Source organism: Centroberyx gerrardi, chromosome 24 (genome assembly GCF_048128805.1).
Source record: "Centroberyx gerrardi isolate f3 chromosome 24, fCenGer3.hap1.cur.20231027, whole genome shotgun sequence".
Taxonomy (NCBI): domain Eukaryota; kingdom Metazoa; phylum Chordata; class Actinopteri; order Beryciformes; family Berycidae; genus Centroberyx; species Centroberyx gerrardi.
The window spans coordinates 23,156,270-23,184,102 of NC_136020.1; the positions used below are offsets into that span (position 1 = coordinate 23,156,270).

The 27,833-nt window shown below is 42.6% G+C and overlaps 1 protein-coding gene across 3 annotated transcripts in view; it reads left to right on the top strand.

Annotated features, from left to right (window-relative positions):
* etv6 (ETS variant transcription factor 6) overlaps positions 1–6,652 on the top strand; it is a 30,642-nt gene extending 23,990 nt beyond the window's left edge. For all 3 annotated transcript variants that reach the window (XM_071900592.2, XM_071900591.2, XM_078282134.1), the window contains 4 exons: positions 1,963–2,553; positions 3,825–3,967; positions 4,835–4,935; positions 6,535–6,652. In XM_071900592.2, the coding sequence (XP_071756693.2) occupies positions 1,963–2,553; positions 3,825–3,967; positions 4,835–4,935; positions 6,535–6,637 (938 nt within the window). In that variant the 3' untranslated portion in view covers positions 6,638–6,652. The remainder of the gene's footprint in view (positions 1–1,962; positions 2,554–3,824; positions 3,968–4,834; positions 4,936–6,534) is intronic.
* Positions 6,653–27,833: the final 21,181 nt, after the last annotated feature.

Genomic DNA, 27,833 nt, shown 5'->3' on the forward strand with positions numbered 1-27,833 from the left:
TGACAGTAGAACCCGTTCCACAAGGAAACGCTGCTTTATTTAAACAAGCGGCGTTACAGGACGGCCTTATCTGCCCCGGGGTTTACTGCAGGGGAAGTGATCGGCCGGCCGATAACGACTCGTACCGCTGTCTTCCTTGTTTTGAGAGACGGTTTATAGACGGGAATTAGAAAACGTGCTTGTTTTTTTTTACAATCCACCTGCTGCGAATGAAGGAAGCAGACCGAGTCAAAAAGTAGGAACTGACACTTAAAAGTAGAAAAGTGTCAAGATGCATGAAGAGAAGACTTGACACTTGACTTGACTTGGGTTCTGGTGACTTGGGACTTGACTCTGACTTGTACTTTGATGACTTGAAAAGGTTTCTAAAGTCTTGACTTGAGATCTTGTGTTTGTGTAAATGACTTAGATTGAAAGTGATGAGATTTGTTCCAGCGGACGACTGAATTTAAATTCTGTTTTCTGAATTTGTATGGAATGATTGAATTTATTGAAGTTGAAACTGATTCTAGAAATCAAACTCATGATGCTCTTACCAAGTTTTTATCCTATTAAAACCATATTGCATTGAAAAGTCCTAGATATTTAGTTTTCTTTAAGATATTAAATTGATACTGGACTCTTGATTTGTTCTGACTTTACTTGCTGTTCTACATTTAGACTTGAGACTTGACTTTAATGACATGGACTTGACTTGGACTTGACTTGGTGATCTACATTTAGACTTGGGACTTGACTTGAGACTTGTGCCTCAAGACTTGAGACTCCTCTGCAGTGTACCATTAGGTTTAAGATGCTTCTTCCAAACCCAAACAAAGACATTTGCCTCAGACTCTTCTCAAATTACATGATCAGAATGACCAGATTTTCTATTGGACTTCAGTGACACCTAGTGGTTTTTCCTGTGTGTTAAAAGTCCACAGATCCAGGGAGTTTACAGTATTGAGCAGTGTAGAATTTACTGGCAGTGAGGACAAATCACAGCACAGTTAGGTAACAGCAGTGGTACTTGGAAAAATATTTAATATGCATATTTTTGCCTTGAGTCAGCAAAGTATTTCAGGTCCTGCCCTCCTCCACAGTACACTCATCACTTAATTCCTGTTTCTCATTGTTCCATTATTTTTTTTTAATTCATTTTGTGTATTCTGCTTTTATTTTGACTGTCAAAGCACTTTGTAAACTCTGTATTTAAAGGTGCTATAAAAATAAAGTTATTATTATTATTTAAAGATTATTTTATTTTTTGCCGTTTCTGCTCCATTGGATAGTTGACATAAGAGAGAGATGTGACAAAGGTCCATTTGCCAACTGATCCAGCAGGACGTCCCACTTGTCCCTCATCTTGCTGGGCCATCTGAACTCTGTGGGGTAATGTCCAAAAAAATAAAACCAAAATCTACTGAACCTAAAAACTGAGGAAACCTCTGAGTGGCAAAATGTCTTCAACTCATCCGGTGGATTTTGTTTGTATTTTTTTGGACATTTTACTACCTGGATGCCTGACAGACAGATCTGTGGGATAATCCAGAACCGCTAGCTCGTCACATAGAAGCTGTAGCAGAGCGGCTAACTGATGTCCAGGAGTTTCATCTCCTCCAGGTGGAACCGGTGAGGAAAAGCAACGCCAGTGTTCACCGTGTCCAAAACCGGTGTTGTCAGCTGCATGTTTGCTTGTTATTGTTGCTGTGACTTCCTGCTCTGCGGCCGCTAGCCGCACCTTGATAACCACAATCAGCTCACCACTGGCCCCGCCCACAAGACACACCCACAGGAAATAGTTTTATGTCCCACAATGTCCAAAACACCATTGAAAAGCCAATTTCAGGCAAACAGGGGGATTTGGGCCTGAACACACTCTTGATAATGTAGAAAATATCCTATTTATTTATTGTTTCAATGTATAAAAAGTTGTATATTTCAGATTTATATGTATAACATGGCGTATGTTTGTCCTGTCAGAAACGGTACGGCGGGCCCCACGTGGTACGGAGTCCCTCCCCCAGCACCCGCCAACCATCGAGCTGCGGCACCGCTCCCGCTCGCCCCACCACCCGGCCCCCCGCCGCTCCCCTCCAGAGCCCAACCACCCCCGGCCGGGCAACGAGGACCCGCTGCAGGCGTCCTCCCAGCTGCCCGACTCCAACCACCACCTGCCGGACGACATGTACCCTCTGTCCGTGTCTCCGGCCGCCCCGAACGGCCACTGCGCCGCGGCGCGTGAGGCGCCGTGCCCCGGCAGCCCCGGGGGCCAGGAGCCCGTCCCGCCGCGCGTCATCCAGCTCATGCCCAGCGCCATCATGCACCCTCTGCTGCTCAGCCCCGGCAGGAGCGGCGGGGGAGCCGCCGGGGACTTCAGGCACGGCCGGGGGGCGCCGCCGGCCCAGCCGTCGCTGGAGAACGGGCGCGAGGGGAAAGTCCACCCGCACCATCAGCTGGCGCTGCAGCAGCAGCAGCACCTGCTGCAGCAGGAGGAGGCGCTCTACAGGAACCACGTCATCATGCCCGTCTCTCCTCCAGAGGAGCAGACCATGCCCATCGGGCGGATAGCAGGTGAGCTTCAGTCCTGATGAGGTTAAAGGTTAAAGCTGCTCTGATGTTCAGCCTGAACGTCCATCTGGTTCCACTCCATTATTCAGCTGAGATTTCCTCCTCGTTAGCCGTTTTCTATAGTGACTGACGTATCTGAACTGATCACTATAGTGACTGACATATCTGAACCAATCACTAGTGACTGACATATCTGAACCGATCACTAGTGACTGACATATCTGAACCAATCACTAGTGACCGACGTATCTGAACTGATCACTAGTGACCGACGTATCTGAACCAATCACTATAGTGACTGACATATTTGAACCAATCACTAGTGACTGACATATCTGAACCGATCACTAGTGACTGACGTATCTGAACCAATCACTAGTGACCGACGTATCTGAACCAATCACTATAGCGACTGACGTATCTGAACCAATCACTAGTGACTGACGTATCTGAACTGATCACTATAGTGACTGACGTATCTGAACTGATCACTATAGCGACTGACGTATCTGAACCAATCACTATAGCGACTGACATATCTGAACCGATCACTAGTGACTGACGTATCTGAGCCAATCACTATAGCGACTGACATATCTGAACCGATCACTAGTGACTGACATATCTGAACCGATCACTAGTGACTGACGTATCTGAACTGATCACTAGTGACCGACGTATCTGAACCGATCACTAGTGACTGACGTATCTGAACCAATCACTAGTGACTGACGTATCTGAACTGATCACTATAGTGACTGACGTATCTGAACTGATCACTATAGTGACTGATGTATCTGAACCGATCACTATAGTGATTGATGTATCTGAACTGATCACTAGTGACTGACGTATCTGAACCGATCACTAGTGACTGACGTATCTGAACCGATCACTAGTGACTGACGTATCTGAACTGATCACTATAGTTACTGATGTATCTGAACCAATCACTAGTGACTGACGTATCTGAACCGATCACTAGTGACTGACGTATCTGAACTGATCACTATAGTGACTGATGTATCTGAACCGATCACTAGTGACTGACGTATCTGAACCGATCACTAGTGACTGACGTATCTGAACCGATCACTAATGACTGACGTATCTGAACCGATCACTAGTGACTGACGTATCTGAACTGATCACTATAGTGACTGACGTAGCTGAACCAATCACTAGTGACTGACGTATCTGAACCAATCACTAGTGACTGACGTATCTGAACCGATCACTATAGCGACTGATGTATCCAATTTCCTGTCTCACAGACTGCAGGCTGCTGTGGGATTACGTCTACCAGCTCCTGTCAGACAGCCGGTACGAGAACTACATCCGCTGGGAGGATCCAGAGAGCAAAGTCTTCCGCATCATGGACCCCAACGGCCTGGCCAGGCTCTGGGGCAACCACAAGGTAAACACACACTTTCTGCTGGGACGCCATGTTGGGGAAACCGTCCTTCAACCAATCCTTAGATACGTGATCTGAGGTTCAGGATTCAATCCAACCAGGATACGATGTGATCAATAAAAGTTCAGTGACAACAAAGTCTGACTGTGCAGAATTCTGTTTATTTCTGAGACTCAAATCTTTCTAGCGACGCCATTGGCTGCTAGAATGTAAACAACAATTTAAAAATGTCATTACAAAGTGACAATAATATAATTTGGATGGAGAGCTTGTGAAACTGTGATGGTCAAGAGTCTCATTAGTGATTACTACAGCAGAATAACATGGAGCTGATATCACCATTCATGTTCCTGACAGCAGAATAACATGGAGCTGATATCACCATTCATGTTCCTGACAGCAGAATAACATGGAGCTGATATCACCATTCATGTTCCTGACACACCAGACGGATTGACACATTTTGTATTGAGATATATTGAATTTCGATGTATCTTCTCATCACTAGCTATTAAGAATATAAGACAAGAAATCTTTTGTCCCAAGTGTGATTAAAGTCCTAAATTAAACTGGGTAATGTAGGTTGGCAGATACAGGTGGCTGCTCCTGAGACTTTTATTGCAGTTTTGCTCACTATTTTTATTTATTTATTTACTGTATTTATTTTCTGCTTGATGCATGTATTGTTGTATGTATAATTTTTTATGTCATGTCTTTTTTACGGTGAAGCCAAAGGCAAATTTCTACATTGTGGACAATAAAGATTTGTATTCGTATTCGAGAAAAGAGAATTTTCCCTTTGGAGGTCAATAAAGCATCATATTATTATTATTATTATTAATGACACTGTTGTTCTTTTCCCTCTCACAGAACAGGACCAATATGACGTACGAGAAGATGTCGCGAGCACTGAGACACTACTACAAACTGAACATTATCAGGAAAGAGCCGGGACAAAGACTCCTGTTCAGGTACATCAGCTAAAAATCCCCCTGAAGCCCTGAAACACTGTTAAAAATATCAGCTGCTGGTGATGTTCTGCTCAGCAGCTGCAGTGGAGTTTGATATGAGAAAATGTTTCAGGATGTAAAACATCAGCGGTAAACGTCAGGTTTTGGTGTCAGTCCCTCAGAATCAAAGAGCGAGGGCTTCTTTCTAGAGCCGCCATTTTGCACCGAGAGACGTTCAACAATCATACAGGGAGAAATCCATCGTAGAAGAGGAGAGAGACCAGTTTCTCCACCACAGGAGCAGGAGAGAGACCAGAATGCACTGCAGGAGCAGGAGAGAGACCAGAATGCACTGCAGCAGAGAGACAGGTTGAGGTTGAGGAAGGGAAGCAGCTGCGATCAGAGACTCGTAAAACCCACAGCTGAATGATCGCACTTTCAAGATGTTCAGTTGCACAAACGCCTACCTTTTAATTGAAAACAATACATTCACGCCTCTTCTCTGGAGCTTGTTGAAAGGCATTCTGGGAAATGTAGTAAATCACTAACTGCAGTAGAAGTAGACGTGGCAGGTTGAGAGAAAGTGGGTTCACCAGAAAAGTAAATTACGACACTTCATCACTAAATAACTCCTGGAATTAATTGAACATCATAAACTGATGAAATATAACTGTAAGAGTTTCTGAGGTGGATTTTTCCTTTTAAAGAACTTTTTCAAGAAACACTTTTGCTCTCAGTTATAGGCAGATGTGGGGACTCGAGTCACATGACTTGGACTCGAGTCAGACTCAAGTCACAGTTTTAATAGCTTGAGACTTGACTTGATGCATGAAGAGAAGACTTGAGACTTGACTTGACTTGGGTTCTGGTGACTTGGGACTTGACTCTGACTTGTACTTTGATGACTTGAAAAGGTTTCTAAAGTCTTGACTTGAGATCTTGTGTTTGTGTAAATGACTTAGATTGAAAGTGATGAGATTTGTTCCAGCGGACGACTGAATTTAAATTCTGTTTTCTGAATTTGTATGGAATGATTGAATTTATTGAAGTTGAAACTGATTATAGAAATCAAACTCATGATGCTCTTACCAAGTTTTTATCCTATTAAAACCATATTGCATTGAAAAGTCCTAGATATTTAGTTTTCTTTAAGATATTAAATTGATACTGGACTCTTGATTTGTTCTGACTTGACTTGCTGTTCTACATTTAGACTTGAGACTTGACATTAATGACATGGACTTGACTTGGACTTGACTTGGTGTTCTATATTTAGACTTGGGACTTGTGCCTCAAGACTTGAGACTGACTTGGGACTCAAGCAGAGTTGACTTGGTCACACCTCATATGGACTAACAAACTTCAATTGTGTTTCAACTGGCATGAGGGAGGAGAAGATAATGACAGAATTAACATTTTTGGGTGAACTATTCCTTTACAGAACGCTCTCTTGATTTGTTCTGACTTGACTTGCTGTTCTACATTTAGACTTGGGACTTGACTTGAGACTTGTGCCTCAAGACTTGAGACTGACTTGGGACTCGAGCACAGTTGACTTGGTCTCACCTCTGGTTATAGGATTCGCACTCATGACCGAACCGCTTCCCTTGTCTGTTCCAGGTTCATGAAAACCCCCGACGAGATCATGAACGGACAGACGGACCGGCTGGAGCACCTGGAGTCCGACACAGACGAACAAATCTACATCAAAGAGGAGTGCTGAGGAACTCTGGGAAAACGAGTCCGACCCGCGACCGACTACTACAGCCGCCGATGCCTTCAGACGCAGCTTGAACAATCGTCGTGAAAACCGGAGCGCGTGGACGATTCGCTCAGTCCGACCCAAACAGACGCTCCCGCTCTCTCCAGATTGCCTTTAAGACTTTATTAAGACTTTACTTTCCTCAAAAAACTGCATCAACTGTTTCTATCTCCTGACGGACGGAGCTGAAAGGAGAAGTTGGGAGGTAGAACTCTTGCGAGGCGTTTGGTAACACATTCCCTTTCTCCTTTTTTTTTTTTTTTGAATGAACTGCAAAAGCCAATCACTTTGTGCTTATGTCACTTTTTTGATGATTGTTTTTCCTTCTCCCCACATGCATTATATACTATGGGATTTCGCCAATTGTGAAAGTAAGAGTTGGGGTGTGTGTGGCAGGAATGTTTTCACCATGGAATAAACCTTTTTGATCAAATTGTACGCTCTTGTAGTGCAGAGTTGCTTCATTAAAAAAGTATATTCTTGAATTATTACAGTATATTACATGAAAGAAACAATTTAACGTGTTTGTTTTAGGGTTTTTTACTCTTTTACTCCCAGATTTAAAATGTTTCATGTCACTTCTGGGTGGAAAATGTTTGCTGAAATACAGAAAAGATCCACATGATGGCAATACTGGACAACATTTAGGGAAAGAGGACCAGCAGCAGAAGCTCTCCAGTTCCACAGTTCAACACCCAAGTCATTACAGCGTGATTTATATGTATAAAAAAATAAGATTATAATTCATAAGGAATAAGAATAACTGATGGGAAATGAGACGAAGCTGCATACTTTGTGAATTCAAGCTTTTGGTGCATCTCTGGATCTGTTTGAATGAAAAATGATCAGTGTTGGGCTCAGTTACACGAAAGTAATCCATTACTGATTACTCGTTACTCATTTCAGTGTTACTGTACGTATTGCGCCCTGGCAGCAGTATTTCGTTACACTACTTTTGCGTTACATCCCCAAAATTAGAGATTGCGTCTTTTATTATCTTAGAAAATCAGAGTATAATCAATTTAATCTCCTGTGAATGATGAAGGAAAGCAAACAGCGCTGATGTTCGATGTTTCTGTCATCCTTTAGCTTGATCAATTCAAAGTAATGTCCGACCATTTCCAATATCTGCCAATTCTCATCTAATTGATAATGGGAAAATCACATCTGATATTTAAATGGGTTTGATAACAGAAGTAACGCCTCATTTCTTTTGGATCAGCCGGTTTATAACGTTACTGACACTGAAATCCTAATTGGTTCCGCTCTCACTCGTCACCGGGGAAAGTAATCGGGTTACTGTAACGCGTTACCGCCCAGCAGCGGCTGAGCGCGCGCTGCGCTCTGCGCTCCGGAGTCTCCATAAGTTAGTGCGCACCGAGCGGAGCGGTTAGACCGGGAAGGGACGCAGCGGAGCGAAGACTGGAGGCGGGTCGGGACCGGTTCACTTTGAGAAATTAACGCTGTTAGATGTTTCATAAAACTGTGTGATCTTCCATGTGACTGTCATCACCGAGGCGCTCCGTCAGGACGAGAAAAAAAAGCAATTTTATCCCACCGACCCTGGACTATACCGGGATAAAGGCAGGAGGTTTGGATAGAGGGGGATCTCAGCTGAGCGGCGGAGGAAATGTTCATGCCGACGGTTCAGAAGACGAGTCACTGTGTCTGAGACCAGAAGGAGGGTTTCGTTTCTCGGAAAGCCGCCGCTCCCGTTTTCCAACCAAACTGCAGGACGCAAATGTCTCCGGACCGCAGGCTCACAGCTGGATTGTAGCAGCAGCCTTCCGATGGTTTAACAGGGCGTGAGGTGCGGAGAGGGAGTGGGACGAAGACAGGTAAGACTCATGTTCTGCCGAGGAGTTTCCCCGAGAAACCCGCTCAGCCTCTCCAAGTGTTTCACCTGAACACCGTCAATATCCAATCAGGTCTGGAATAATTACCGCCTGCCCTGATCTATAGGTTTGATCAGACGAGCAGGGATTGCCAGTCACTCGCCCTAATATTTTACTGCAGAAATATTCATCTTAACATTTCAGTCATGTCATCTCTAACTGAGTCTTAAAATCAGATTTTTCTTTAAATAAGTGGAAAACCCGCTCAGTGTGGAGAGGTGATGTCACCTGCTCCCAATGCAGATTCACTTATTTGAAGAAATTCCTTAAATTAAGTGTTTTCTTTTTTTTAATATCAGTGCAGATCCGCCTTATTCTGCCTGCTCAACACATATTTCCACTTGTTTCTAGAACATTTCTGAAATACTGTAAGTCAATCTGCATTGGAGATAAGTGGAATTTTTATATGTTTTTGGTGAAAAAACATTAGGATTGAATATGAAACTAAAAGATGGACATTTTTTTTGGGTAGTGTCTATAAAATTGCATCAGAAAGCAGCCAGTGAAATCTCTCCTCCAGGTCTGCCAGGTCTTCTTGACACTTAACCCAAAACCCCATAAGACTAAGCTGCTTTATAAACACAAAGTGTGATCTGAGCTGAATTCAGTCAATTATTGAAGGAGCTAAGTGCAATTTTTTTTCCGAGTGTTGCTCCCCAGCTTTGAGCTGAACAGCCAGGCTGAGCAGAAAGAGACCAGACTGGTTTCAGAGGAAGGAGTCAGCAGAGGCTCACAGGCTCTAAACTGTGTTTCTAACTGAAAATAATCAAAACAGATGTGATTTATTGAGCATCCTGACCGGAGGGTTCTGGAAACAAGTGTTTTCTCAACCTGTATGACCATATACACTCGGTATATATTGTATTTTGTGTTGGTGTGAATACTATAACAACTCTAGAGCACTTATGGTGTGTTTTGGTCTCAATAACAGCAGCAACATCATTTTTAGAAATAGACATTTCTATATAAATAGCTATATGACTTGTTGTCACTGGTAGGTGTGGCAGGATAAAATCTAGAGAGCAGCAAAAGGCTTCGGCCACAGATTACATTGTTACTACAAATCTCTGTCAGGATAATTACCAAGCTGTCTGGAAGTCTCCTTATTTTTAATGATGTCTCCATGGTCTGACCTCCTGTGCTGAGAGACGAAGGCTCTCCTCTGAAACACTGTTCGTCTTCTGATGGAGAAACCCAGAGACAGTGAGCGGGAGGAGCAGAGGGAGGGAGAGGTGGAGGCTGATCTGACTGCTATCACAGTCACAAAGCCTTTAATTTGCCTGGTAAAACAGGGCAGAAGGGACTTGACCTGGTTAATTAGCGCCGACACGTTTCAGGACAGGAACACGACACACGGAGGAGGCTTCAGATACAGGACCGAACCCAACAGGACCGGAGGACAGGAGACTAAACACAAAACATCCAGGTTGACAGATTGAACCGGTGTAGCAGCAGCATCCTGCAGATTAGAGACAGGAGGCAGAAATAATCTGATTGGTTGAGTTAAACCTCAGTGGGCGGAGCCAAAGAACCACAGTTTCTCGGCGCAAATTAGCTAACTGGCAAACTTGAATAGCAAAGGACCTCTGGTCAAAATCTAAATATAACAAATAAAAGGTAATTACATTCCTGACCATGACATTCATGATGTTGAAGGTCAGCTAGCTAACTAGCTAACCTAGATAACTTAGTATGATAGATTGTATTTTTTCAGTTAGCAGCAGAGCGCTAGGCTTCATAATATTAGCTTCCTCCTCTCTTACCTCTTGTCTTTTTCACTGAGCTTCAGTCTGATGTTACTTAGCCAGAAAAACTGTGGTTCTTTGGCTCCGCCCACTGAGGTTTAACTCAACCAATCAGATTATTTCTGCCTCCGAGAAATGTTTGTAGAACTAAAACTACAATCACTGTTGTCAACTTGGTGACTTTGTCAGTAGATTTAGGAGCTTTTCAGACCCCTGGTGACTTTATTTGTCAGAAGTGACGAGCAACAAATCCAGCGACTTGTTCAGACCGTGTCGACTCCTAAAGAATCAGGTGATAAATCAGTACAGCTGATGCGCTTACGTTTGTGCTGTTAGCTTGTCTAATCCAAAGAGGGTTTGCTTCCCAGTGTAGCTGTAGCAAATATATTGATATGCAAATTAGCACATGACATCATCTGGTGACTTCCAGCAACTTTCTGAGTGGCCAATAGCTATGAGTCCACTTGTAATTGCCAGCGGTGTATGCTGAAACTGGCCCGGGTAGGCGGAGTCAGCACTTGATATTAAAACGGGCGACGCCGCGGCGTGCGCCAGACGACCCGCGCCAGACGACCCGCGCCAGACGACCCGCTTCAACCTGCCGGCTGAGACCGGCTGAGACCGGCCGAGACCGGCCGAGACCGGCTGAGACCGGCGATGACGTCACCAGCGCTCTGCTATTGGCTGAGATACTGAACGGAGTTAGAAAGAGAGCCAGACAAAACACAAGCAGCACGTTTTCTCTTGCAAGATGTAAAGTAGCTTATGATGCTTTTCTGTCCGTGGGCAACATGTTGTGTTTACACCACACTGTTGTTGTAAAATATACAAGCAGCGGTGAACTCCGCCTACGTCAAGCGTCCCGGTGTGCAGCCTGTGTCCTGAAGAGAGTCCTGAACGCTCTGCGCTGATTGGCTCAAGTCGTCACTCTGTGCCGATTGGCTCAGGTCGTCGCTCTGTGCTGATTGGCTCAGGTCTTCGCTCTGTGCTGATTGGCTCAGGTCGTCGCTCTGTGCTGATTGGCTCAGGTTTTCGCTCTGTGCTGATTGGCTCAGCTCTTCGCTCTGTGCTGATTGGCTCAGGTTTTCGTTCTGCGCTGATTGGCTCGGGTCTCGGCAGCAGACCGCTCCCTCTCCCGCCGGGCGACCCGGCGCCGACTGTCTGGCCGGGGCCGGCAGGTCGGCCGGTGTCACCTCTCGGTCGGGTCACATGACCTCGTCCTCGCCGCCTCACATTGATCCAAACAGAAACACGGAGGCTTGACGCTCCGCTGCTCCACACAGGAAACAGCTGAGCTCCAACTCTTTCATCTCTTCTGTCTTTGTGAGCGCTCAGGTCTTTCATCACAGTTCTTTTTGATTTTAATAAATTAACGCTCATTTTGGACATTTTTTACAGCTCCTCAAAATCAAGTTTCTTTATGTAGCGCATTTCATTCATTCAAGTGCTTTGAACAGAACAGCTCAGGGTCATGAAAAAACAGCCAATAACAGAAGCAAAGTAACCAAGGACCAAAGAAGAGGAGAAATAATGTTTCAAAAGTGTAAAAGTATAAATACATATCAGAAAGTACGGTTAGAAAACAGAAACAACATATTGAAACAACTTATTGATCTGTGTCTTGGTTTTGTGGCACATTTTCAGGAGTTTGAGCACAAAAAATGCCCCTAAATGCAAAGTGCATCAGCACACAGTAGGCAAACCTGATTTCTGTGAACGTCTGATGAATTCACTACAAAAAACTATCCATCATAACAAGTCATTTAGTCTGCTATTCAGTCTTTAAATCATATTTCTTTTTCAAACAAGGGAAAAATGCCAGTGGGATGAGGCAAGGTTTCAATGCAAATCAAGTGACTGGTGGAGCGATTTGCTTTTTCCCACGGTGGGCATCATGAGTCAGTCAGTCAGTCAGTCAGTCAGTCAGGCAGTCAGTCAGTCAGTCAGTCAGGCAGTCAGGCAGTCAGTCAGTGGGTCAGTCAGTCAGTCAGTCAGTCAGTCAGTCAGGCAGTCAGTCAGTCAATCAGGCAGTCAGTCAGTCAATCAGGCAGTCAGTCAGTGGGTCAGGCAGTCAGTCAGTCAGGCAGTCAGTCAGTCAGTCAGACAGTCAGTCAGTCAGTCAGTCAGACAGTCAGTCAGTCAGTCAGTCAGACAGTCAGTCAGTCAGTCAGTCAGTCAGTCAGTCAGTGGGTCAGGCAGTCAGTCAGTCAGGCAGTCAGTCAGTCAGTCAGTGGGTCAGGCAGTCAGTCAGTCAGGCAGTCAGTCAGTCAGTCAGACAGTCAGTCAGTCAGTCAGTCAGACAGTCAGTCAGTCAGTCAGTCAGTCAGGCAGTCAGTCAGTCAGTCAGACAGTCAGTCAATCAGGCAGTCAGTCAGTCAGGCAGTCAGTCAGTCAGTCAGACAGTCAGTCAGTCAGTCAGTCAGTCAGTCAGTCAGGCAGTCAATCAGGCAGTCAGTCAGTGGGTCAGTCAGTCAGTGGGTCAGTCAGTCAGTCAGTCAGGCAGTCAGTCAGTCAGTCAGGCAGTCAGTCAGTCAGGCAGTCAGGCAGTCAGGCAGTCAGTCAGTCAGTCAGACAGTCAGTCAGTCAGTCAGTCAGACAGTCAGTCAGTCAGTCAGTCAGTCAGTCAGACAGTCAGTCAGTCAGTCAGTCAGTCAGTCAGACAGTCAGTCAGTCAGTCAGGTAACGCTTAGTGAGATGTCGCTTATCCAGGGGGTTATTGTTGTGATAATGTGTGTTGTTGTTGTTCTGACAAAATAAATCCAGAGCAGTACCGGTGTTTGTGGGTTTTAGGAGCTTAAACTGCCGGCTCTGTTCGTTTTATGACCAAAGTTTTCCGGCTGGGCGGTGTTTGGACCTTCGGGCCAATCACAGTGCTTAAAAAAATGGAAAACTCCACTCACCCGGGAAGCCGGGACACATTAAACAAACGCACAATCAATTGACGGGCACAGACAGTTTAATCTGAGCCTCTTTCCTATTTTCAACCCAATGTGATAAAACAATGTGTTCAAGTGAATTTAACTTGTCTCATGATCCATCTTTGTAACTGAAATGACTGCAGAGTAAAGTTTCCTCAGGAGAGTGAAGGAATGTGTCGCTGTCTATTCTTGTTTGATTGACTGTAACGTTAATATGATAATATGAAGATAACATGATAAATATGTTGCAGTGGTGAGAGAGACAGGTCAGCAGAGTTCAGGTGACTAGATGATGTACAAAGTTAATAAAATAAGTGTATTCCTGGTTTTGCTGAAGCTGTTGATGCCATAAAAGTGATTGGTATCCTTGTACACAATAGTATTCAGTTCATAAACAAGTCTCAACATGGTGCATTAATTCAGACCAGTAATAAGGACTAGTACGTCAGAGTCATGTGGTTATCTGAAATTAATCAACACCCCTCCAGCCAACCAGAATCAATTCATCCAGCACATGTCTAATAAATATTAATGAATAATATTTTGAGAGCTGATTTGAGAGCTGTTAGGTAACGTTGGCAGCCTATCTAAGTGACGTTAGTGGAATTATTTAACCGATAACCGTGTCTTAATGCTTCGGTGCATTGAGTTGAATTGAACACACGCGGGAACCCTGAATTTCCCCCTTAAATTTCCTCTTAAGTAGCTTCAAAATGAGAAAAACAGCATTTCTTCCATACTGTACAACAACATCACAAACATGTGCTGTATCTGCTCGTTCCGACGCCTCACTGAAGCTGCAGCTGCTGATACTGACAGAAATATTCAAACCCACGGCTCCATTATTTTTTTTTTTTACGGCTGCTCCATTACATCAAATTGACAAAAAACTCTAGATGTCTTGTGCATCATTTTCTACACATTTCCCTGTAATTCAGCAGAACATGTTTGGCATCGTTGGAAACCTTGAGATCTTGACAAGAATTTAAAATAAAGTTCTGTGGGTTTGGACAAAGCTTGGTCATAAAAATGTGTTTGTAATGATGACCGGCGGGTAAGAAAATTCCTGGAACGGGTGAAACTCCCCCTGGAAACAAGTGAACTTATCTCATTATCACTGGCAGATTTTTTTCCTGCTTGTTCTAAGGAAAACAACAAGACTCGAAGACTCCTCGCTAGACTAAAACTAGACTTGTCAGGACGTTTCTTGGTGGACGGAGGAGCAGTTGGACCGTGTCAGATGAGATCTTGGAGTCTTGTTAAGCGGCCCGGGGGGATTTTACTCCTCGCCGATCCCAAATGAAAGAGCGGAGCGGTCAGGTGATCGCTCCGAGTTCGCGCTCTCTTCTCCGGAAAACTATTGGAATCCGTGTAAAATATCGGCGGCTGATTGGCGCCCGCTGCGCTGAGCGTTTGATGTGAGTAGGAAGCGAGGGCTTTTTTCTCTCTCTCTCTCTCTCTCTCATTCTATTTGATCTGTCACTCTCTCTCTCTCTCTCCATCTCTCTCTCTGTTTCATTTGAAGTAAAACAAATTCACCAGCTGCTGAATAAATAGCAGCTCCGCACAAACGCTAAAATAATAGCAAAGGACTCCTACACACTTCTTCTTCTTCTGATTCTCCTTCTTCTTCTTCGTCTTATTATTATATACTTGGTCTCTCTGTTCTCAGCAAGCCCTCACCGACTTGCGTTTCTCGGCGATGCCTTGTTCTGATTGGTCCTTTCACAGTCTGTTGTGTTTTCCTGTTCAACCCGATGCACCGGTGACGCAACACACTGTTACACCCAGACTTCACTTTCACTTTGGAAATCATCAATTCCAATTCAGCTGAGGAATTTGAATTTGAATTTCAGGAATTAATTCAGTGAAATTCCATGTTTTTTTTAATGTTTTTTCTCCCCACATATCTGAGATTCCACATAGTTTTATATATTATCAATACTGAATATGATAAAATGTTAAAGGAGCCTTTCAGCTGGTGTTTGATGCAGAACATGTGATGGTAATCCACATTATGACTGAATGTGTTTGATTTGTTGAACTGTCTTTTATCTGATTCATAATGTTTTGATTTATAATGTTTTGATTCATAATGTTTAGAGTCGAGACAAACTCTCTTAGAAGTGGAATTTAATGGAATTCAGTTCTGGGTGACTTTCACATTCCAACTGCAGCTAAATGGATGGATGTGGTGAATTATACATTAATGAAAAAAAAACATGTCTTCAGGTGCCAAGGAAACCCTGAAGAAGAAGAAGAAGAAGAAGAGTGGTGAGCGTCAGGAGAAGAGACAGGGAGGGGGAATATTTATTTTCAAAAGAAACGTTCAGTAACTTATTAACCTGACAACCTCTCTTCCTCCTCTTCCTCCTCTTCCTCCTCCTCTCTGTGAGAACGGCTGAATAGTGTGTCGTTGAAACTCACAGCTCTCTTCTTCATAGAGAATATAATCAGAATCATCACTGAGGCTAGTTATTCATTTTTGCTTAAGGGCAAATATCTGGAGCAACAGAAAAATCAGTCAAAGCAGACATTAACATTAAGGCGCTTTATATTATGTTCAACGAGTCGAGGTAAACTGATTATAAGCAGATCTAATTGTTTCATTTGTGTTCAGTATTTCATTTAATTCATAGATTAATTCAGCTATTATGAAACCAAGTCAACAAACATTTCAGCAACTAACCTTAACCCTAAACTGAACCCTTTCCAGTGGACACAGCAGCTTTAAAATTCACTTAAAGGACAATTCCAGTGTGATTGGAGTTTTTGCTTCCCTGTCTGTTTTACATCACTGTAGATGGTTTTCCAGCTTTTATCACGTTAGGAGATATTTGCTATTTCTTCCTCATCTTACTTGAGTTTGAGAGTAAATATTTTGCAATAAAAGATGTCTAAATATTGCGACGTACTCCCAGTAAAGGCGAGGGCAGCAATTTTAAGCCATAATTGTGTCAAATCTAGCTTTAAATTCTGTTTCATGTAGCTGGAGGAAGAGTCTTGCTTTGGTTCGTCTGTTGGCTTGACTGGGTTGATTGACAGGAGGCGGGGCCTAACGGAACCACAGAGAGCGTTAGCTATTGGTTGAAAGGTTTTAAGTAAAAAACATGGAAATCAGAGAAGCAGAAAGCAGAAGTCAGACTCGTCTCGGCTCCTGAATGCGACGCATTTAAATGAAACGGTGACTGAGCTTCTTTGAAAATGTGAAAGTTTCCAGCCTGATATTATCGTTCTGTCGCAGATCGTTGCCTCTCTTCAGTCTTTACTGACTGAACCAGAGCCTCCAGTTGGTTTCTCTGCTGTTTGAAACTGAATGGGAGTGAATGAGGCTGAGAGGTTTGGCAAAAATAAATATCTAAATATCTTTAATTGTGGCTCATGCATGTAAAAACTGTCAGAATTAACAGAGGGATGGAAAATGAGCAAAATCAGCAAAACTTTGGATCACAGTTGAAAACAAGAGCCATCTAAGAGCCGCTACTGGGAAACGAAGCTCCTCCTCCTCCTCTTCATCCTCTTCCTCCTCCTCTTCTTCATCCTCTTCTTCCTCCTGTTCCTCTTCTTCTTCCTCCTCCTTCTCCTCCTCTTCTTCTCCCTTCTCCCTCTCCTCCTTTTCCTCTATCTCCTCCTCTTCCTCCTTCTCTTCCTCCATCTCCTCTTCCTCCTCTTCTCCCTCTCCTCCTTTTCCTCTATCTCCTCCTCTTCCTCCTCCTCTTCCTCCATCTCCTCTTCCTCCTCCTCCTCTTCTCCCTCTCCTCCTTTTCCTCTATCTCCTCCTCTTCCTCCTCCTCTTCCTCTATCTCCTCTTCCTCCTCCTCTTCTTCTCCCTTCTCCCCCTCCTCCTTTTCCTTTATCTCCTCCTCTTCCTCCTCCTCTTCCTCCATCTCCTCTTCCTCCTCCTCCTCCTCCTCTTCTCCCTTCTCTTCCTCCTCTTCCTCTTTCTCCTCCTCTTCCTCTTCTTCTTCCCTCTCCTCCTCCTCCTCCTCCTCCTCCTCCTCCATCCCTTCCCTCCTCCATCTCCTCCTCTTTCTCCTCCTCCTCTTCCTCCAAGGATCTTCCTCCGGTTTACTGTGATCCTGTTTCACGCAGGGAGAGAGAGAGAGACACACACATAGAAAACAAGCCAGAGAGGGATAGAGAGGGAGAAGGAGAGAGAGAGGAAGAGAGAGAGAGGAAGAGAGCGATCCGTTGGTGTGTGTCCAGGGTTTTTCCTCGTGTGGCCTGTTATCTCCTCAGCAGCGTCTCAGCTCCGCTCTGTGTGGCCCAGCGGCTCAGAAACATTTCCCCGTCACGCAGGATCGCCCGGCAGCGAGCGCCCAGAAAACACACCGAGACCGAGACTCTGGACGGCCCAACATCTCTCTCTTCCCCTCCCTCTCTCTCTCTCTCTCTCTCTCTCTCTCCTTCCCTTCCTTTCTCGACGGTTTGTGTGAAAAGCTGGAGGCCCGAGCTCGCATGATGTGAGTCGAACCCGTCTGGGACTCGATATCCTGTTTACCAGCTCTCAGCACTCTGGAAACCACAGCGATCCTGAGCTGAGGCAGAAGTTCAGAGCTCATTACCGCGTCGCTCAGGTCGACGCCAAGGACGAAACCTCCTCCTTCCCCCCGGTGCTCCTCCATGTCGTCCGGAAACTTTCTGTAGCGCTCCATGCTGCCGCTGTTTCGCCGTACGTTTTCGTTTCGTGCCTCGTGAAGAGACCGATTGCACTTTATTTGGATAGCCCAAGTTATTATCTAGCGACTGTCAAGTTTCAGGTGATTCTTGCAATAGTGTAAAAAGTAGTCTACAGATATTCAATGTCTGGGTTAGTTAATGTTAGGGTTGGGGTTCCACTTCTAAGGTCCCTCATGCGGGTCCATCATTATAAACACATGTTGTGCAGCCAAGCTTTGTTCAAACCCACAGAACTTTATTTTAAATTCCAGTCCAGATCTCAAGGTTTCCAAAGATACCAAGCATGTCAGGCTGAAATACAGGGAAATGTGTAGAAAATTATGCAGAAGACATCTAGATTTTTTCCCATTTCATGTAGGTAATGGTGCAGCCATGAAAAAATGGAGCCTTGGGTTTGAATATTTCGCTCAATTTAAGCAGCTGTAGCTTCAATGAAGCGTTGGAACAGCAGATACACAATATGGGACATCATCGGAAAGTTTGGAAAAAAATGTTTTTTCTAGCTTTGAAACTACTTAAGAGGAAATTTAAGGGGAAACAAGGGGTTAAAATGGGGTTAGGGTTACATAGTCTATTGAGATGCAGCAAACAGGCAAGAGACACTTTGTTGAACATCTACTTTTTGTCACCTGATAGCTAGTTGAGTTTCAACATCCAAGTAAAGTGTTACCAAGAGGCTTTGCTGTTCAAATCTCTCGTCTAAACATAACAAGAGACTAAAGACACGGAGCTAGCTGAATGTTGTGGTGTGGCTGTAGATCCATTCAGTAACGTTCTCAGTAAAAGTGAATAGTGTGATAAGGTGGATTTGGTTACTGTGACACAGTAAACTGTCTTGTCTTTAGCCCTAGTCTCTACTCCAAAACACTCTGAGTTGTAGCTTGAGAAGAGTCAGCTCAGTTAACCTGAACAAACTGTTAGCTAGCTAACTAGCCGGCAAACACACTGATGTTAATGTGAACACGCTAACGCTAGCTGCTGCTAGATACGTTAGCTAGTGTGCTAATCAGATGTGTTAACAACAAGACAGTGATGTTAGCTGACCAGATACTATGGTTAGCTAGCTAACAAGCTGACATTATCTAAACACTAAATCAATCAGATGGATCAGTGATGAAATGATCAGTTCAGTCAGAAACAGACAGAAATTAACCGTCTGTTCAATTCTGTTGAGAAACATAATCAGCTGTTTAAAACCACTGTTACCAAACAGTTGAGGACCTCCAACATGGCCGCCAGAGCGTTATCTATGTGACCTGAAAGCCCTCTGTTGGTGAATCTTGCTTTGTGACATTAAACCAGAAGGTTTCCCCCATTTATTTCAGTCCCTGGACTGACAGTATGATGCAGCATGTTGCACCTGCCTGTAAAATTACAAGTGTTTGAAATCAAAGCTGGAAACGAGCTTTGATGTGCTGAATAAGCTTCACAGAGAATCTGTTTGGTTCATTAGACATGGACACACTGTACATGTAATATGCATGTGTGATGCTCTGTCTGTGCACACACACACACACACACACACACACACACACACACATCTATGCAGAACCTCCACATATAAACCAATTTTTAACACGAACCTAGATATTCATCTCTATATGTGCTGATACTCAGATATTCATCTCGATGTATGTTGGTGTGTGCAAAACATACAGAGTGTAGTGTGTGTTTCCCTCTGGCAGAGTTTCATCTTCTCAACACACACACACACACACATTGAGCTGTATGGCTCATTTGGCACACTCCGCACCCCCGGGCTATTCAACCCGGGGGCTGTAACCTAAAGACCTGATACTGGGAGACTGTGGCTTTCAATCTGACCGCTCTCCCCCACTTATCTGGCGAATAAGCCGTTTTAATTGCTTACACACAGAGCGCTATCAGGCCGTGTAGCGAGCTGGAGATAAGGGTTACACGGAGTCAGGCATTAGTAACAGGATGAGAGGACCGCAGAAAAGCAGAGAGCCGGCGTCCCGGGAGGAGGAGAGGCAGAGGGAAAGTCAGGAAATAGCCGTGGCCATCCTATTAATTTCAAAGTTGCAGAGACGTTTTTTTTTCCAGCTCACAATAAGACTCAGGAGACGAGTCTTTGTCTTAAAGGGCGACGACTGGTGCAGATTGAGCTCATTTAAAGCTTATTCAAATTTTTTCTGGAAGGTGCTAGTGTGTAGCGCACTATAAGGAATTATAATAATAACTTTATTTGTATAGCACTTCTCTAAAAACAATATTCACACAGCCAAAAATCGTCCATCTAGTCTCATATTCAGCCTTCAAATCTCATTTTTCTTAAACCAGTAGAAACATTCTGCAGTGAGGAGAGATAACTCCACTTGTCTCCACTGCAGCTTCACTTGTTTCAGGAGTTTTCTAGAAATGAAACAAGTCAGTGTGTTGAAACCAGTCAGAATAAGACAGATCACTGCACTGCTGTCAAGAACATGACTCTTGATTCTACTTAATTTGCATTGGAAACAAGTGAAATTATCAAACGCCACTGGCAGATTGTTTCAAAAAAAATTACAATTTTAGGACTCAATAATAGACAAAATGATTTTTTGCAGTGTACAAAGTGCTTTACATACAATAAAACCCAAAGAGACAGTGATGTAAATGTACCACAATTAAATAAAATGAAGTTGGATAAAAAAAGAATAAATAAATAAGTAAAAAAAATAGGCATAAAAGGTAATACAAGAGTTACACAGATACAACTTGAAAACAGAGATACAACTAAAAACTATTTGACATAAATGTGTGTCTAACCACATGAACGTCCTCTAAACAGACAGTAATATATAACTAAATAATTAAAAAACAAGTAATATTATGAGAACCACCAATTGCAAAATGAAAAATAAAATGGAGATACAAATATAAGGAGCAATTCACTTAAAAGCCAGTCTGTAAAAGTGTGTTTTTAGAAGGGATTTAAAAGATGAAACTGATGTAGAACACACTGTAGGCTGGTATATATATATAATAATAATAATAATAATAATAATACAGGTTAGTGTGCAATGGGACCTTGGCAGTCTCAGCCTCCTCACGCCTGCACACTGGGGAAGTGAATGGAAAAAATGTGAAATATTTTCTATCAGAATTTCCTCAGTCACTAAGTGCAGCGAACATACAGGAATTTGTCATTGGTGCAGAAACTTCAGACTGACAACACTGCAAGGACGCAAAACCTCAAGAATAACTCACAAGAAATCCTTCAAATATTCTGGAACTTCCTTTTAACTTCAAATCAGACCACATGCACTGTAAAAAACAACAAGCTGTCCAGTGATTTTAACTTGTTTCCAGACCTATCAAGCTTATTTCATGATATTTTTAGTCAAATTATCTCACTGCACTGGCAGATAATCTTGCTGGTTTCAATAAATTTTACTTGATTCATGTCAATAGGACTTCTTTCAAGAAATCATCAGAGAACAATGAAAAGAAAATCCTGAAACAAGTTATATTATCTTGAAAAAAGGTCAAATTTGTTGAATCCAGTACAATTATCTGCCAGTGCAGTAAGATGATTTCACTAGAAAAACATCCTAAATTAGTTTGTAACAAGTGTAGTTAATTCTAACACTATACACCTATTTCACAATTTATGCCTAAAAAATAAAATAAAAATAAAAAAATCTTGTATTTTTTATATCAACGCCCATAACTTTTACTTTGTGGAAAGCAGTGTATCTTTAATTGTGACATCATGCTGCACCAGGAGGCGTAAATAAAAAACTCCAATCAAAAAAAAAGTCAAATTTGTTGAAACCGGTAAAATTATCTGCAGTACAGTAAGATGATTTCACAAAAGAAATGACTAAAATAAGCTTGATAAGTCTGGAGACGAGAGAAAATAACTTCAGTCTGTCGGTTTTTGGGTCATTTGGAGAGGAATGCGTATAGATTTTGTCATATTTCGAATAAACGTCGTCGTGGCATTTCATCGCGTTTCCGGTCGATGTCCAATCAGGAGCGCCCGTCCCTTCCTGGAGGGACTCGGGTTGTTGGAAGTTCCACTGTGAGTTGTTTTGACCCAGGAAACACGGCATGCTGGGTAAATGTCAGCTGCACCGGGCCTCTAATGAGAGCAGAGGAAGGAGAGCGCTGACACCATGATGGAGAGAGAGAGAGAGAGAGAGAGAGAGAGAGAGAGAGAGAGAGAGAGAGAGAGAGAGAGAGAGAGAGAGAGAGGCTCATTTACATTCTGCCAGGCGACAGCTGGAGATATGAGAGGAGAGAGGGAGAGAAAGAAATTAATAGAGACAGAGAGGAAGAAATGCAGATTGAAGCTTTGGTTCTACAAACATTTCAAAACTGTTATTTGAAAAGTCTTTGTATCTATCTATCTATCTATCTATCTATCTATCTATCTATTTATCTATCTATCTATCTATAATCAGAATAAACAACGTCTTAAATGGTGTTACAGCTTGATATCGTTGTTTTAAACACCATCAATACTGTTGTATTGTCTGTATGTTAATTCCTAAAATCAGACATCAATGAAAGTGTCTTGAATCATCCACCTCTCTACACAGATTGTAGTTTTAGTTCTACAAACGTTTCTCAGAGGCAGAAATAATCTGATTGGTTGAGTTAAACCTCAGTGGGCGGAGCCAAAGAACCACAGTTTTTCTGGCTAAGTAACATCAGACTGAAGCTCAGTGAAAAAGACAAGAGGTAAGAGAGGAGGAAGATAATATTATGAAGCCTAGCGCTCTGCTGCTAACTGAAAAAATACAATCTATCATACGAAGTTAGCTAGTTAGCTAGCTGACCTTCAGGTTCAAACTAGCCATACTAGCCTATAGCTAGCTAGGTAAGCTAGTTAGCTAGCTGCTGACCTTCAACATCATGAAGGAATGAAAAAAGTCATTGCCATTTGTATTTTATTAATATTATTTATTTAATTTATATTCCTTCTTTGCCATTCAAGTTAGCTAACCTGCACTCCAAAAAACTGGTTCCTTGGTTTACTGTTTTTCTTGCAGATTGGAGTTTTAGTTGTACAAACATTTCTTGGAGACTAAAATTTCTCTTTTTGCTCTTGAGGCAGAAATAATCTGATTGGTTGAGTTAAACCTCAGTGGGCGGAGCCAAAGAACCACCGTTTTTTGCAGTGCAAATTAGCTAACTTGAATGGCAAACAAGGAACTCTGGTCAAAATATAAATAAAACAATAACTTTTTAATTCATTTTTTCATTCATTTCATTCATTCTAGGTTGTATTTTTTCAGTAACAGCAGGCTAAGGCAGCTAGGCTTCATAATATTAGCTTCCTCCTCTCTTACCTCTTGTCTTTTTCACTGAGCTTCAGTCTAACGTTACTTAAACATAAAAACTGTGGTTCTTTGGCTCCGCCCACTGAGGTTTAACTCAACCAATCAGATTATTTCTGCCTCTGAGAAATATTTGTAGAACTAAAACTCCAATCTGCAGGAAACACAGAGAGACAGATAGAGAGTTACTGATGGAGGAGGTGAAGAATAAACTGCTGAATGTCAGGCTGCTGCTGCTGGGAGAGAGAGAGAGAGAGAGAGAGAGAGAGAGAGAGAGAGAGAGAGAGAGAGAGAGAGAGAGAGAGAGACGCATCAGTATTCAGCTGCTGGAACATGACAGGAAGCAGAAACACTCCAGACTGCAGAATCCACCTGCATGCTGCTGGTGTGGAGCAGGTCAGATGTTCCAGGTGCAGAGGTGGCGACTCGAGTCACATGACTTGGACTCGAGTCACAGTTTGAATAGCTTGAGACTTGACTTGATGCATGAAGAGAAGACTTGACTTGGGTTCTGGTGACTTGGGACTTGACTCTGACTTGTACTTTGATGACTTGAAAAGGTTTCTAAAGTCTTGACTTGAGATCTTGTGTTTGTGTAAATGACTTAGATTGAAAGTGATGAGATTTGTTCCAGCAGACGACTGAATTTAAATTCTGTTTTCTGAATTTGTATGGAATGATTGAATTTATTGAAGTTGAAACTGATTCTAGAAATCAAACTCATGATGCTCTTACCAAGTTTTTATCCTATTAAAACCATATTGCATTGAAAAGTCCTAGATATTTAGTTTTCTTTAAGATATTAAATTGATACTGGACTCTTGATTTGTTCTGACTTGACTTGCTGTTCTACATTTAGACTTGAGACTTGACATTAATGACTTGGACTTGACTTGGTAATCTACATTTAGACTTGGGACTTGACTTGAGACTTGTGCCTCAAGACTTGAGACTGACTTGGGACTCGAGCAAAGTTGACTTGGTCTCACCTCTGTCCAGGTGCCAGTCTGTTATCATTGCTGGACATTTCCATTTTCATTATGTTCTCATTATTCAATTAGCAATTCAACACAGCTTCAGTATTATTTTACAGTATGTTTTTACAGAGAGTTTTCCTCAGTTAATTTATCTGGTGCCGTCTCTCTTGTCTCTGAGGCTGGTTTTGTCGTCCAAGCAGAAAAATAAATGATATTGTGCACTGATCGAGACGTCAGATGTCACAACTGTCACTGTAGATGAAAGAAATGTCCCACAATGCACTGCAAAAACTGACAGACTTGTTCAGTTATTTTTCTCTTGTATCCGGACATATCAAACTTATTTCAGGATTTCTTTAGTGAAACCATCTCACTGCACTGGCAGATAATTTTAACGTTTTTTTCTTCAGGAGAATGTAACTTGTTTCAGGACATTTTCTTGGTAAAAGTGAAATTGTCTTGGAGAAAGTTTCTTGTTTCCAGATTTTCTTCATTGTTTTATGATGATTTCTTGAAAGAAGAAGTCATATTGGCATGAATCAAGTGAAATTTACTGAAAGCAGCAGATTATCTGTCAGTGCAGAGAGAGAATTTGACTAAAAATATCATGAAATAATCTGATAGGTCTGGAGACAAGAGAACATCACTGGACAGATTGTTGTTTTTTACAGTGTGTGACCAATAGATCCAGAGTCCAGTCAGCTTGTCAGTCTTCTTCTTCTTCTTCTTCTTCTTCTTCTTCTTCTTCTTCTTCTTCTTCTTCTTCCTAATCAAGCTAATTACAAAACCTGGACTGTGATGTGGACTCCGCCTCACTGGGAAAACTGTTGGATCAGACTTCCTGTACAAGTCAGTTTGGCTCATATTCAGTGTCAAAGCTGCACTAGGGATATATATTATTAATATTAATATTATTACGAGTAACACCCATTGTTTTTATTTTCTTCCTTTTCCTTGTGTATGTGTGTGTGTGTTTTTAAACTTGCTGCTGAGCTGTAAAGCACTTTGAGCTGCATTCTGTGTATGAAAGGTGCTGTGTAAATAAAGTTCATTCATTCATTCATTCATTCATTCAAATAGGTGCATGGTGTGACAGAATGAGCTAAAAAGGTGAAAGTCATTTTTCATTTCAGTGTGACTTTAAACAAGTGAAATTCTCAGATTAGAGTGAGAAAACCAAAAACTGACATATTAAGACAGAAGAGACTAAATGACTTGATCAGATGGATGTTGTTGCAGTGTGTGTGTGTGTGTGTGTGTGTGTGTGTGTGTGTGCATGATGCCTCTCTCTGAACATCCGCTTCATGAAAATACCCAGCATGCAGCTGCTTTCTGAGGTGTCGGTTTTCCTCACCAACCTTTATTCAAAGATGCAAGATCAGATACGGAGTGAGGAGCGTCTGCTCAGCACAGCATTTTCTGATTTTTATTTTGCAGTCACACTGAAGGATGTGTGTGTGTGTGTGTGTGTGTGTGTGAGGGCTTCAGAGCGCTGTAGTAAGAACACACTTCTATCCGAAGCATTTGGGGGAAAAACAATCATCACAACTCAGAACAAGCTGGGAAAGTTCTCACAATTGTCTCTGTTGGTTTTTGATTTTCCTCGATCCTGGTTTTGATTTGAAGAGTTTGATTCCAAAGTGACAAAAACACGACATCTGCTCCGGCAGAATTGTTGCTGGCATGCAACTAAAACTCATTACTGAACAGCACTGAAAGTTATTAGCTGTCCTGAACCCTTCATTATCAGAGGATGCCATTTCAGAGGATGTAATCATCTTGGTTTATTAAATATTAAGCAGTGAACATCAGGTAATTCTCTCTTCCAAGACGGACGAAGCTTGTTTTGGAGATACATCCTTCGTTCTTTGTTTTTCATTTTGTCCCTATTTTATCTGTGAAATACATGAGAAAACTGAGAAATATTATAGCAATAATACTCCAGAGTGTTTTCTTTACTCGGATTATAAATATACAGTATTATAAATATAGTATTATAAATATAGTATTGTAAAAATGCTATTGTAGTGCCCATAATCAGAGTAAAAACATTGTCGAGGGTGTTTCCATACTGAAGAAAACTGAGAATACAAAACAGGAGAAAGACAGGAGGATCACTGACTCGCTCCCTGGTTACCACAGGAGTCGGAATAGCAACCGATCTTCTTTATGGGAATTATTCTCATGGTTGAATGTCATCTGTGATCGGCCGGACCGCCTGGCTGAAACCCCCCCGCCGTGTGACTCCTCAGACGCTCTGACCCGCCGCCCGGCTGTCGTCCCTCCGCCTCTGACTGCAGCCAGAGAGTCAGACACAGTTAAACCAGACCGTACAACCAGTCCTGAAGCTAACGTGTGCTGTGGAGATTTCATTGAGACATAATGATATACAGTCATCGGCCACTTTATTAGGTACACCTGTCTAGTGCCGTTGTGTAGCTCATTTTGTGTTGTGAGATGCTCTTCTGCACTCCACTGTTGTGCTGAGCTGTTATTGGAGCGTTTGTGGCCTTTCTGTTCTCCTCTGACCTCTGACCTCTCATTAACAAGCTGTCTTCTCTGTAAACTCTACGGATTGCAGTGTGAAAATCTCTGGAGGTCAGCTGTTTCTGAGCTGCTGAACCAACAGTCAGACCGCTCAGAGTCTCTAAGAGCATCTCGCCCATTCTAATGTTTGGTCGAAACAAAAAAACTAAACAATATATAGAGGAAAAAAGAAGAAAAAATCCAAGCCCCTCTCTTCTGTGTAAAGTTAAAAAGCCTTTATTATTCTTGGCTATTTCATGTTAAAATGTTAGAAAACAGAGAACAATGAAACATAAAACATAAAAAAACCACTTCACCATGTCCACATACTTTATATATTGAGCTGCAGCCACATGATTGGCTGTTTGGAGGAGCAGGCTGTTAACGAGCATCCACCTAATAAAGTGGCCGGTGAGTGTAAACCAACATCCAGCTGTGTTGCTGTTTTCACCTCTTTTCTAAAGCTTGTTGTCGAATGAACGAAGCTCCTGCCCCTCCCTCCCGGAGCTTTACAGTTTAAAAAAAAAAAAAACTAGCTTGTCTCCTCCCTCTCCCCCTCCCATTCCTGAAAAAAATTATCATAATGGCTGAATCGATGAGTAAACTTGCTAAACTAGTAAACTTGTTACCTGCCTCTTCACTTGTCATTGTGGGACATGTGACCTTCAGCAGGAGAAACATCTGTCAAAGTGAGACTGGTAACTTCTCAGTAGGTACGGTTAGCTTAGCTGTTAGCCTTTATGCATGCATGCTTTGCTAGGTTTGTCCTTGGCAGGCCTCCGTAGTGCAGTGGAGGGAGAAGTGGCTTTGCTGTGTTTTATTTACAAATTTGTTGCTGTTTCTGTCGCCCTCTAGTGGTCAGACAATTTCGCTTATTGGAGCTTTAAAGGGTTACCAAAAAATAAAATTTTAAAAATGCTAGTAAGTGGGGGGTATTGGGAGCGTCTTGAAACTCCAATAGTTGGGGAGTCTTTGTTCTTAAACAGCTGGAGAGTGAGCCAAAATAATCGATGAGTCATTGGTATTGATCAACAACTCTATCAAGATATATTCTGATCATTTTGTGCTCTGGGGCAGAAAAAATAATGCTCATTGCCCCTTTAAAGCTCACCAGCAGGCGGTATACAG